The sequence below is a fragment of the Haemorhous mexicanus genome, chromosome 6 (genome assembly GCF_027477595.1).
Source record: "Haemorhous mexicanus isolate bHaeMex1 chromosome 6, bHaeMex1.pri, whole genome shotgun sequence".
NCBI classification, from domain to species: Eukaryota; Metazoa; Chordata; class Aves; order Passeriformes; family Fringillidae; genus Haemorhous; species Haemorhous mexicanus.
Window position 1 is genome coordinate 59,477,572 of NC_082346.1, and position 13,621 is coordinate 59,491,192.

General features: G+C 41.3%; 2 protein-coding genes across 3 annotated transcripts in view; one reads left to right on the plus strand and one right to left on the minus strand.

Moving 5' to 3' along the window:
* Nucleotides 1-797: 797 nt before the first annotated feature.
* On the minus strand, nucleotides 798-3,135 carry LOC132328413 (collagen alpha-1(II) chain-like). Its single transcript, XM_059848231.1, has 2 exons — nucleotides 3,061-3,135; nucleotides 798-1,640 (listed from the first exon to the last, which is right to left on the minus strand). The coding sequence occupies exons 1-2, from the start codon at nucleotides 3,133-3,135 to the stop codon at nucleotides 798-800; spliced, it is 918 nt and encodes a 305-aa protein (XP_059704214.1).
* The window catches only part of PPP2R5E (protein phosphatase 2 regulatory subunit B'epsilon), a 71,551-nt gene continuing 59,350 nt past the window's right edge, over nucleotides 1,421-13,621 (plus strand). The window contains exons 1-2 of one of the 2 annotated variants that reach the window (XM_059850508.1): nucleotides 1,421-1,556; nucleotides 4,172-4,335. In XM_059850508.1, the coding sequence (XP_059706491.1) occupies nucleotides 4,179-4,335 (157 nt within the window). In that variant the 5' untranslated portion in view covers nucleotides 1,421-1,556; nucleotides 4,172-4,178. The remainder of the gene's footprint in view (nucleotides 1,557-4,171; nucleotides 4,336-13,621) is intronic. The other variant, XM_059850509.1, reaches the window with a different exon arrangement.

Consider the following 13,621-nt stretch of genomic DNA (forward strand, 5'->3'; position numbering starts at 1 on the left):
CCTTAAACACCTCCAGGGACAGTAACCCCACCGATCTCACTGGGCAGCCCATTCCAATGTCTAATTACCCTTCCTACACAGATATTCTTTCCAGTGTCCAACCTAAACATCCCCCGGCTCAGCAGGGATGTTCCCTGACATCCCCTACTGCGTCCCTTCACTTCTCTCACTTGTCTGAGAGAGAAGAGACTGAACCTTGACTACAGGCTCCTTTCAGGGAGTTGCAGAGCACTAAAATCACCCCTGAGCCTCCTCTTCTCCAGACTAAACATCCCCAGCTCCCTCAGCTGCTCCTCACAGGACCTGTGTGCTGCAGATCCTTGCCCAGCTTCGTTACCCTGTAGCCATTAGAGGTATTTTGGGAAAACCCACAGCAAAAACAAACAAACCAAAACCATCAAACACCAAGCCATCGGGTAGATAAATTTAGCCAAAATTTATGATATTTAACTATGGTATATCTACAAGCAGTCATTGTGCTGGTCCCTGGTTCCAAGTATAGATAAATATACTTGGGGGCAAAAAAAAAAAAAAAAAAAAAAAAAAAAAAAAAAAGCGATGCAGACAGCGATCACACACTGGGCTAAGAAACCAAGGATGAAGATCTGCAGCAGGAAAGAGTGAGGGGTGCATGGCTGCTTCCCAAAGCAGGGAACTGCCGGGTCGGTCCCTCCGGCTGCACCCAGCGCGGCCCCTCGCCCGCAGTCCGCCCCGGGAAGCGGCTCTGTGCCCCCCGAGAGGCTCCGACGGGGCTTTACCTCAGCCTGAGCGCGGTTTCCCCTCAGCAGCGCCGGGTTTTACTGCTCAGCCGACGGGCCCCGCCGCTCGCCCGGGCGAGGGATGCGAGCGACGCGCGGGCGAGAAAGACGAGGGACGCGAGGGGCCGCGGGGCCGCGCTGCCGGGGGAGGGGGCGGCCCTTTCCCGGCGGTCCCGGCGGCCAAGGCGGCTCCGGGCGCCACTGAGGCGGCGCGTCCCGGCGGCGGCTCCGGTGGGCGGTCGGGGGCGGTCCGCGGGCGGGGGGCGGTGGCAGCAGCGCGCTCGGTTGTGAGCGAGAGCGAGTGCGTGCGAGCGAGTGCCATGGCCGGAGCCCGCTGAGAGCCACAATAGGAGCGAGACCCCGACGCCCACCGGGACCCGCCGTTCGCTCTCCCCCGCGCCAGCCGCCGGCGGAACAGCAGCGCTCCCCGCCCTGCCCGGCACTGCCCCCCCTCGCGCCCGCCGCTCCCCTTCGGCTCGGCTCGGCTCCCTCCCGCCTCGCAGGGCCCTTCTCCGGGAATGTGAAGAGGCAGCAGCACCGCAGGCAGCGGGGAGTGCACGGGACTGAGCGGAGCCGCCCGCGCCTGAACCCGCCGCCGCCGACGCCGCCCTGCGCCGGGGAGGCCGCGCTGCCGCCGCCGCCGAGGCCGAGGCCTACAGGGCTCCTGCGCCGCCGCGGCAGCGACCGAGCCCGGCGAGAACCGCACTCGGGCCGCCGCCGCCGCCAGGCATCGGCCGCGCTCCGCCAAGGCCGCCGCCGCCTCCCTCCGTCTCTGGCTTCTCTACCAGGAGCGTCAAGGTAACTCCATCGCCCGCCCGGCGGTGCGGGAGGAGGAGGCGCGGGGGGCTGCGGGAGGACATGTTCCAGCTGCGGAGATCCCGTCTGGAAATGACAGCCGAGAGCGGATAATTGCGCCTCTGCTCCCCTCCCCGCCGATAGCCGTCGGTATTTTCACTTCCCCCCCCACCCCCCCCCACCCCCAGGACCGGCGGATCTGATGAGCGTGGCTTCGTATTTACCAAAATACTCGGGGAATAGAGCGGAGGAAGCAGGGAGCGGTGGCCGGGTTTGCAGCTTTCCCCCTCGCACACAATAAATAATCTCGGGCTTTATTCCCCCCGCCCCCCCTCCCCTCCACTGTTGGTGGAAACAGAGTATTTCCCTGTGATAGTGTATGCAGGGCAGCGAATGTTCATTTGGAGCGGCGAAAAAAAGATCAGTGTTTACTGTAAGGTTGTTAGGCTGGATGTAGTCTTGTTGAATTAGAATTAGATTTTAATAATTTATAAAGCAGGTTAGGGAAACTGTTACTAAATTTACAGCGGAGAAGTGTCAGTAAAGCTCCTTGCTGACACAATGATCCTGCAGTTTAAGTGATCTACTTTAGTCGCTGTCCATTATTACTATTTTTATTATTTTTTGTAATTTAATTTGGAGAGAGCGTGCAAACATTTCTGCAGGGATGGTTACACTTTAATGATGCACGTGATGAGGAGGGGAAGCTTTCTGATGAGATGAGATGGGGCCAAACCGATTCAGGTTTAGGGAATATATTTTTGCTGATATATTCAGAATTTGGTTTATGTAACAGGTAACTTTGTGTGTTTTTTGGCGGACTGTTGAAATCTTAGAAGTGGGTTACTAAAGTACAGGCCATTCTATTCCAGTTTATCTGACTTTTTTATTTATTAATCTTGGCTGGGGCCTGAATGCCCTGGTGATGGTGGCTTTTTTTTTTTTTTTTTTCCTTGCCTGGGTGATAAACAAGACCAGTTTAAGGTGTGGGTTCATGTTGCTGATAGTATATTATATTTAGAAAGCCTAAGCTGGTAGTGAAAGAATACCTCAGGAGAAATCAAAAAGATGGAATAAGATTTTTTCATTATTGTAATGCCAGCTGCACAGTTCAGCTTCTGGGTGCTGCACATGCTTCCTTGAAGAAGCTATGGAGTTTATACTCCATTTTTGATAGCTTCAGTGCACCTATATGTAATTTTGCATTAAATAGTTCTTATCTTTTGGAGTTTGTTTACACTGTTGCAACAAATCATGCTTTTGAAAGCTTTTCTTACAAAAGACAAACCCAAATAATGCCTGTTTCAGTGGATTTAGTAACCTGCGAAGCACACGGGTAACCAGATAATTTCAATAAAAATAATAAGTACTCGAAAGTGTTCTGTATGTTGTGGAATCAACTTCTTGTAGCACACGAGTCACTTTGGTAATTGAAGTCAACAGACACTGCGGATGAGTAATGCTTTCCAAGGACATGCTCTAAGACCCTGATCCTGCAAGTGCTTACGCCGATGCTTAACTTTGCACGGGTGCCTGTCCTGGCCGAAATCGACAGAGCTGCCCTCGTTAATGATCGTGTCATTAATGCAGATGAGGCTGCTGGAGTTAACTGTGCACCGAGCTGCTTGTAACGTGTAGGCCTGAATTCCTCCTGTCTCCTCTCCCTTGAGTATTACTCATGTATTTCATCAAGCTCTGATGGGCCTTTTTAACAGACAGGACCAGACTGGTAAATAAAATAGCTGGATGCAGTAATTCAGTGTTTGCTAGAGGTACAGAATCAGCTGCAGGAGTACCACCAAGGCAGGTTTTGTAGGAAGAAGCAAATGCCTATTGCTTAGGCCAGCTGAAGTTGGGAAACAAACAAACTTTTGCTTGCAGAAGCCTTTTTTGGCTCTCTGCCTCTGCCTGCAAACCTTGTCTGTCTCATGCCCTTAGAGCAGTTACTGCTACCATGCTGCCCGTTGTCCAGAAATACCAGGACATGGAATAACTGCATGTAAAGGCACTCACAGGAAAATAACTGAATGTTTCTGAAGTGGAGAATAAAGAAGTAATATGCACAGTTTGTCAGTGTTAGTGAAATTGTGAAGCATAGCAGTGCTTTTTACTATACTTTCCTAAATTTCTATAAAATCTTGTATGTAGGTGTTGCAAATAAATGGAGTTTTTGTTCTGTCCTGTGTTTTTTGTCCTGTGCATATGAGTAACCTTAATGCCAAAAAACCATCTGTACCTTTTTGTGTACCCTTCTTTAGAAGAGTAAGTTGAAATGACTTCATCCCAAGGAGTGCATAATTTAAAGCTACAGTCAGGCCTGCAGGTGTATGAAGTTCTGTTCTGACGAAGTTCTGAATGCAGTGATATCAGCATTAGGTCTGAAATTTTTGGCAAATGGGAGACAGAGATTAAAAAAAAAAGCAAGAGGAATTACTACAGTAATAATTAAGTTCCATTAAGTTTATTCCATCTATAAGATGGGTTAGATCTCTCAACAGTTTCTCTGTGTGAGTTGTCAACAGGGAAGCAGTGCAGGAAGAAGATACTTGGAAAGTTTAGATTAATCTTCACCTGTTTCACTCATTTGGAACACATTTTTAACATGTGCTTTCCTTCAGTAGGGATATGTCCTCAGCACCAACTACTCCTCCATCAGTGGATAAAGTAGACGGATTTTCTCGGAAGTCCGTCAGAAAAGCCAGACAGAAGAGGTCACAAAGCTCCTCCCAGTTCAGGTCTCAGGGCAAGCCTATCGAGTTAACTCCCCTGCCTCTGCTAAAAGGTAAGATCAAACACAGTTTTTAATAAACAAAACAATTTTTGCTCTACAACCAACTCTGAAAATCAAAATATTCTATTGTCAGGAATTGCAGGGGAATTTTGCAGGCATTGAGAAATGTTTCATGCCAGATATATTTGTGTTTAAGCTCTACAAAATTTTTTATCTGTGACTTGAGGGCGTGGTAATTGTTTGCAATACTTTTGGAAGTTTTAAATGCTGATGTTAACCCCTACCGTGACTTAAATTTTCAAGGCTCTCAGGCTTTTTGCAAGAGTGTTCTGGTTTGTAAATTCTCAGCAGCTGACATAAATCAGCAGTAATTTTGGTAAGGGTAAATGGACTTGTGAGCTGAAGAAAGCTGGTTTTTCGTGTCTTTCCTTGGTGTGTGGATCTGCACCCTGTGATAATGGTGCCAACTGCAGCCCCTACAGCAAGAGAGAAGGTGGGATCCCCTCTCATACCGTTTGTGCATGGATAGCTCCCAGGTCCTGCCTTCTCCTGGATTTTGAAATGGAAAGGTCCCATGAGCTGCAGCCTCCCAAGGGGAAGGATGCTGCCAATCTGGTCTTAGGCAAGGCCCTGCTGTTTTGAGATCTTGCATATCCCAATGCTGGTTGAGTTTCTGCTGGCAGATTTAACCTCTAATTTGAGAAGGAAAAATATGATCCAGCATACTGCTCTTAAAAGGATGCCAATATCTCTGTGACACCTTGACTGCTTCCCCTGAATTCTAGTTGTCACTGAATTTCAGTACAAATTGAGGGGTCAAAAGCACCTCTCAGAATGTCTGTTTGGTGAGGAAGGGGAAATCACCTTTCAGGAGTCTTCAACACTGACATCTCAAATGGTTTATTTACTTCTGTGTATTTTTTTTCATTGCTATTCTTCATTTCTGCCTTAAGTACTGAAAATAGGCATGGCTGGTGCTGATAATTCTGGAAAATAGGAAGTTTATTATGTTTAATACTGAGTCTGTCCCTTTTTGGGCAAGTATATTCCCCACATTCTCTCATCTACCTCCTTTGACAAATATATTAATCAGAGTATTGAAATATGTAACTAACGTGGAACTGCACTTGGGTTAGTTTTCAACCCCACCTCATAAGGATACAGTAGTTGCAAAAAAAACCAAACCAACAAACCCCCAAAAATCTCTCGCCTTAATGTGTGTCTTTAAATTTAATTAAAAGTAGGATTCCAGGATTAGTTCCGCTGGAGCTGTCATTGCAATATTGTGGGCTTCTTTCTGTGGCTCTCTGTAAGAACACACAAATGGAATATCCTGAGTCAAATGAAATGTGCACTGTGCCTGAGAAATACTTTATTCAGTATTTCTCAGTTTAGGGTTGGTTGGTGCCACTGGATTTGACTTTGTAGTCTGCAGTGAATATTATTTGTGATTCTTTGGGTGATCCTGTGCAGGGCCAGGAGTTGGACTTCAATGATCTTGTGGGTTTCTTTCAACTCAGGTTATTCTGTGATTTTAAAAATTTTTTTCTCTTTTGTTGTTGAACTCTTTTGTTGTTTTGTGACAATATGATAAAGAAGCAAATACTCCTTTCACATAATTTTAAAGCTCAGTTTTATACTTTTTCAGGTAATTTTTGATATGCAGGTTGTTTCATACCAGTTGCTGCATTTCGGAAGGTGACTGGAGTTTATCCTTTGGCTTAAACGATGGGATTAGTAGAAAACATTTGGATTTGTATTTGTACAAATGAAGAAATTGATGTTGTAATTATTTCACTCTATTCTGTAGTCCCATCCAGGGAGTAAACCAGGCATGGGCACAAGCATAAGTGAAACAGTGAGAACCTCTCCTTGCAGAAACACAGGCGTGTCCAGGTGCTTAATTTGACTACTGCAGCCAGTCCTGAGGATTGAGATATAAAACTGTAATAAGATAAAACAAACAGATGGGGAGCAGAGAGTGTTGGTGAGACATTTATGATTAGTGTCATAATGAGTTACAGTGGTCCAGCTTCAAATTAAGAATGTGATCCTGGGAGTTGGTTTTCCCTCTTTGCCTTAATGCCGATTCCCAGAGGGGCAGGGATCTACCTGTGCAGATTAATTTGTGGGATTTGGGCCTAACAGTTGCTCTAAACAGCAGAGCTGTTGGTCCCTGCAGAAGGGACACTGGCAGCTAAAAATCATGCTGCTGTTTGGAAATATTCTTGACCTACATTAATATTTGTAACATTCAGGATTGTTAAGTCTGCAAGAAGTGAGGAAATTATTTTCTCTTATGTTTTTCATCCCTTTCTTGACCAATTTCATCAAAGTCCTGATTATTTTTTAACTCTTACGGCTGCACTCACCTTCCAACAAGTGACCAGTCCTGTTCCTTCTGTTCAGTAACTGTATGATTTCCAGTTTTATCCTGGAAAATTTTGTCTTTTAAACCCAAACAGAGAAGAGATACCAGCAAAGTAGCTTTTTAAAGTCTCAGAAAACTGAACTTAGTTTGGAGATGTGCAATTGATAAACTTCCTGGTTTGGGTAAATTTCCGGTTTATTTAAACCTCTTCAGAAATATTTCAGTAGGGGAAATTTTTAGAGGACAGACCTCTAATTCATAATCATTAGATGTATTTCATGGAGGGGTCTTGCTTACACAAACATACATGCTATGCTTCCTTCAATTTTCTTTTTAAAATTTTTTTTGGGATATATTGCATATTGACATTGTCAGGCTGCTTTATTTCCAACAGCACTTTATGGCCTTCAGTATCATCTGTGATTACAAGAATCGTGAATGCAGAAAACTGGGTAACTGCTTGGTCCATTCCTTGCAAGTTTTTATACTCTGCCTGTCACCATAATGATCTGAGCACCTTCCAGTAGTGTATTAAGTGACGTGACTACACATCTGTCACATCTTATCTGCTCTCCTTCCTTTCCCTAGGGGCAGAGTCACATATAGTGAAATGGCTTGTTTTGGTAGTGTTTTAATGCAGTCTGTTTCCTTCTGTGAGCATACACGCCTGTATTGCAAAAACAGATAGATATGCCAGCCTTGTTGTTGTTCTTTTGGTAATAAAAATATTTTGGGAAAGAAAAATAAGAGAGATGCTATGTTTTGATGCTTTGTACAAGTCTGAAGGATAAGCTGATATTTAGGAAATGGAATAAGAACAACTGGAATTTTCAGTGTTGCTCATTTCAGGGAAAAAAAAGGTATAGAGAAATGAAGTTTTTGCTCTCATATTTTTTAAAAAAAAAAGTGTGTGTGGTATCTGTTTGTAAACAAACATTTAATGTATTTGGAAAACAAGGTGTTCCTTCTGAGGCTTTGCTGGGCCGAGTTCAGGCTTCCAAAAGCCCCAAGTCAAAAAACTGCTGTTTACCTTCAGTAAAGACTTATACTTTTAGATGATTTAATTGTATTTTTATTTATTGCGTTGTGACTAAATCTGATTTGAAATTATCTTTTAAAATCTGACTATTGTCCAATACAATACTTTAAGCCCAGTGTTTTCTCCTTTGTTTCAAGCGTAGAGGAATGGGATGGGAATTGCACATGAGAGTTGTGGCACAGTTGCATTTTGCCTCTTCTGTATGTTTCTCACATGCATTTTTTGAAGGTTGCATGCTTTTCCCTGGTGGATCTCGCAGTGCATGATGGATTTTGGCTGTACTTTGAAGAGGCTGCTGGTATTACCCAGGCTGACAGGTGCCTTAGGTGTAACTGGCTTGTGACAGAGCAGTCCTGGTGAAGGGCCCTTTTTTGAGATTGAGTAATTCCATCTATGTGCCTGAGATTCCCTCCCAGGTTTGCTAACCATGTTTGTGGTGTGCCTCAAATTGAGCTTGTTCTGTGGAGGAAAATAGGATTGTAGCTGCGTTGGATAGGTGTATTATTTATTGGAGGACTATTTTGCTTTCATTTTGTATAGCTGCTCTTTTTACTTAGAAGTCTCTAGAGGTGGAACAGCAGGAGTGCAATGTTAGAAAGCATTTGGCTGGAAAAAGAGAATATTGTAAGTGCTGGACATGTGAAAGCAGAGCAATTTCAGTATTACCTGCAAACGGGGGAGGGGGAGCTCATTTGTATTTCTGCCTGGTGTCTGTAGGGGTAGGGGAGTGTTCAGAGGATGAAAACATACACAGAGATGATTAAAAACATCGTGTGTCTTAAAAATGCATGTTTAGCATCATGAGAAATTGCACAGTAAACTTGCATGTAGCTCACAGCATCGTTGCCCTCATTACAAATACAGAAGTTAGGCAAAGCAAACCATCCAGAAGTGAGACTGTTAATTGTTAAACCATTTGTATCCCATTTTTCTAATTCAGGGTGTCGTTTTTTTTCCTGTCATCTTTCCACGTTTTCCTATGATTTAATATAATTAGTGAGGGTTACTTTCATGTTCTCTGCAACTATTGTATATTTTTTTGGAAAACATTTCAAAGTATGAATTTTATTTTTAGATGCTTTTTCCTTCTTAAAATAAGCGCTCAGAGCAGAAGTTCTCTGTCAACAGTACCAATTGCTTTGTTACCTCAATATTATGAAATTTTTTGAGCTTCTAATACATTTATCAGATAGTTTCCATGGCATTAAAGAATTGGTGTAGTGGCAACAAAAGAGCATTGCATAGTCAAAAAGGCAAAAATCTTTTTCCACTTGCAGTTTGCTTTTGATCATTAAATTATTTCCCTATAGCTGAGATTTTATTATAAGCTTTTCTTGTGAATCTTATCTATTGGTCAAATGCTGAGGTTTCTAAAGAGTAAAAAATCCTAACAATTTGAAAAGATTCTTGACTAAGAACTGCAAGATGTGCACCTTCTTGTTCAAATGCAGTTACTTTTGAATTTTTAAAATATTTCTTTAGCATAAAAAAAGTATCCAGGTCTTTGCAGACCTATGGATGCCACCTAAAACTCGTTATATGGGAATAGTTATGATTTGAGTTGTAGAAGAAGAAATACAGATTTTGTTTTCTGTTGGCTTCCATGGGAGCTGCCTGCTTATCTTGTCTGTGCTGCTCTTCATTTGAGATATTTGGAATGTTTTACAGATAATCAGATATACAAATATCAGTAAGCTGTTAATAAAATCACTAAGCTAAATGCTCTCTTCTCATATGTAAACAGGAATTTAGGGTCATAGTGGTTGTGATTTCCCAAAATAAAATTCAGCCTTATTTACAAAATTAGAAATAGATCTTATGACTCTTAATTTATTGCATGGAAGAAACACTGGAACTTGGTTTGAGCTGCATGTACATAATCAGGGATGAATCCTGGAACTGCTTCTAGGAATTTTCTGCCCATTCTGGTTGATATAAATCTGGACATAATAGGCCATCTCTGTGTAAGATTTGGGAACAGGGACACAGTCTCAAAAGGAAGAAGTACTTAGGCCATTTAGTATTTTTTTTATGAATATGTATAATGTTCTAGTCATAAGTAATAAATTTCTTCACTTTCTTTGCACTCTTGTCAGTTGGTTTTTGAATATGCACTTAACCTTCTTTATAATCTGTTTGCATCTGTTGATTGTAGAAAATTTTTTCCAGTAATCTTAAAGGTTTCTGGTTGTTTCAGTACACTAATTACATTCTGGTTTTTTGATTTTTTTTTGTTTGTTTTTGGGGTTTTTTTTTTTTTTTATATTTTGGTTGCTTTTTACTGTCTCCCACATTGGGAATGTATTTTTGTAGGACAACATGTGTAGAGAATGGGCAGGCTAAGTAAAAAAAATACCGTTCTTAACAGTGTATGGTTGGAAATGCAGTTGGTGAGGAATTCTGTCAGGTGATCCCCAATCGTCCAATGTTTCCAGTCAGTTCTCTCTATTCATTTCTGAATAGCCCATCTCTGCAGGACTGGCAGTTTTCCCGTGGCCAGACTGGTGGTGGGTTATTTTTTGTTTCTTGGGGGAAGGTGGTTTGGTTTTGTTTTGTTTTGCTTTGCTTTTGAAGCCTCCAGTGTAATTGTTTTACTTCCGGAATTTCTCAGCCTGGCTTCTGGAAGTGTTTAGTGATGATGATTCCCACCTTTTCCTTTTCTTTTTTCTTTTTAATAATTTTTAAAGTGAAGTAAGTTATAGTTCTGTAAAATGTGTTTCTTTCCTCTTCACAAGATTGAGTAGAAAATCTTGATAATTTTCTGCAGGATGTTTAGACTTTATCATAGAATCACAGAGTCACAGGATGGTTGGGGTTGGAAGGGACCTTAAAGATCATCTTGTTCCAGCCCCCTGCCATGGACAGGGACACCTTCCACAGACCAGGTTGCTCAAAGCTCCATCCAACCTGGCCATCATCATGAAAAACTTTTGGTTTCTGTACAAGCCTCTACTTGTACAGTATGTCTTTATAACGTTTCCCAGTAATACTTATCTCTCTAATAATATTGCTATTTTCTTTTCTGTGCCCAAGTGTAACTCTGTGGGTCTGTAATAAAACCTCCAGTTTCTGTAATAAGTACCTCCTTTATATTCCTTTCCTGAAGTACCTTCAACAAATACAAGTTCTGGTTCAGCCAAGCTATTATTTCTATATAGTGCACATGGTTGTTGAAGTACAGTTCTGCCTTTATAATTGATTATGTTATAGAGCTTTACTGTTGTGAAAGAACACATTTTCCATATTTCTGGAATTATGTGTGTATTTATAAAATCTATGTTTGTGTATATTACATGTGTATAATATGTAAGTGTATATAAATAAGCTATAGACATATTTAATGTCATATACAAAGTTTAGGTTTGAGTTTATTTAATTTTCTCTTCTGATTTTCAAATGGGATAGTGTTTCTGTTCATTGGTAGAGCTTTATAGTAAGGCAGCAGTCCTTTCACATTCATCCATTGTAAGCTACTGCCTCCCTGAGAAAAGAGCACTTTCATTAATGCTTTCTGGGGAGTGGGAGGAGGACACACAACTATTTTTAGGTTCAGGGTAACTTCCTTTCACCTACAGTTTTTTCATTCAAGTTATTACTGTTTCTTTGACTCAATCAGGCAAAAATCCTTAGTAACAGAGGAGGGGACTTGGGGAGTTCAGGGAGTTTTGGTAGGATGGGTATTTATGGATTACTGTACTCTTGATAACTGTATAACTCACAAGTATCAGCAGATGGGCTCACTTTGCTTCATAAGAGGTTAAGGCAAATCTGTTAGAAAAATACTAGACTCTTCCTCTGAAACCTCCCTGGTAATGTCATTCTGGTTGCAGGTGCAGTGACAGGAAGGTTTTTTTCTGGTGGCAAAACTTTGAGAAGTTCTGGAGCCAAGTGTGGCCTCTCATCTGCTGAGAGAAGTGTCTGAGGGCCACCGTGTAAAACAGACTGTTAGAAACATTGCACCTCCTCCTGATTTTAGTGATGTGCTTGATCCTGTGGCCTCTCAAGCAGTTAAATCAGCAAATCTGAAATGCTGGTGGATATTTATGTAGGGTTGATAGTTTCTGTGTCTGTGGTTTTCTGCTTAAAGTAAAAAACAGTGCAGCTACAGTCTGAGGATCTTTATCAAGCGTTTCAAAAGATAAGGCGGCTGTCCAAAGAATCAGTGTAAAATACTTTTCTGCCCTTAGTTGTTGCACTTGATTGAAAATTTTGTCTGTTTTCAACAAAGTCTTGTAATCAGACCAAAGAGGAATCACTTTGAATAGGAGTTATTATGATCCACATTAATGGAAAGTTTTTCACCAGTAGTTTTTTTCTAATTGTTACATTAAATCTAAGAATATGTACATTTTCAAAATTATGCATGTCAGTATCATTTTACTTTTGAGTTTCCTGTAGGAAGTTTATTTTTCCAGTCACAGTATATCTGACATTAAAAAAATTTTTTTTGCTTGAAAACAAAGTATTTAAGATATTATTTTAAAACACTTCAGCATTTTTAATATATTTTATAAAGAAGATTATTATTTTGTATTTATTCTCTTTGTTGATTTTTCCATTCTTCTTCCATTCCAGTATGTATGACAGATCTTAGACAGTGGTATTTGCCCTGTGTGTGAAGTGCAAGGTCCTTCCTGTAGCATCTGCCAGAGTCTGGGGCAGAGGAGGAAAACAATACAGCAGAATTGCTGTACCTGGTTAAATGGGCAGAAAGGAAAAAAAAAGTGAAATGGATCATTTCTGGGTAGCTTCCCAAAAGAAAAATTAGAATATCAGATTGCTGTAAAGTCTGTTTTACAGGGTTGGACATGGTGCCAGCTCTTCTGTAACAGCAGTTTCTCGTGTTCCCCGAACTGAAGAGCTTGTTCCAATACCTCAGTGTTGGACTTCAGAGCTGACCGAGTTACAGGAGATGTGGAGAGTGCAGACAGCAATCTTCTGTTCTGATTACAGGAGTTTGTGCATAATTAGGGTATTTCTGAAGATTTTTTTGAATTAGAAAAGGTGCATCTCCTGCAAACATGAGTCACAGATTCAGCTGATGGTATTTTGCAGAAGTTGAAGTAAACCATCAGTGTTATCTCAGGGGTGATGAGTAAATGCTGATACCTTTGTGCCCCTGCTGGTTAAAAGTATCAGTTTTAGAACTTGACCCCCAGCAGGAGATAAGATAAACTACTCAGTTACAACAATTTTTATTCTGAAAAATCAGACACCATAATGAAGGATAAGGTTAAGTTGAAATTTTGTGTTGTCTGGAGTTCTTTGCTGTCAGATTTTGATTGAAACAATGAAATAAATATAAGTTGCATGGTTATCTGTTTTATATTTTTCAATGTGAAGGCTGGCTGGGCAAAAATGTAGTTTGGGTATTGGGGGAAGCATTTCTTTGGGTATTCTTTTATCAGAAGGTTAAGGAGATCTGTCATTAGAATTGTTAGTGAGTTTCTAACTCTTTGAGGAGTATCAGAAAAAAGTTTAGTGTCATTAAGGAGTAACTGTAGTTTGTAGTAACTCTGGTTGGACGTGGTGTGTAGTTTTCTGTGGGATTCCTAGAAGGTTTTCAGGAAGTTTTAGGAATGCATTGTTTGTGATGTATTTTTTCGTAATGCTCATGATACAGCTACCTAGTCTGAGTTGTGCTTTTGTTGTTTGGGATTTCTATGCTTCTTTACGGTGTCATGAGTTTCATGTTATTATGACTTCCTTGGCTTTTTTTTTTTCCCATGTGCTTGTACTGAACTTGGATTTTCAAATTTTACAGCGTAGGTGGTAGCAAATTTGTTTGTTGCTTTCAATGCTTTTGTCATATGGATTATGCTGCAAAGGAAATCCACTGCACATTAAATTTCTCCTGTTACAAATTGATACTATGGATAGTTAAAAACTGAGGGAAGGATGATTTAACTTTTTAGAGGAATTAAATA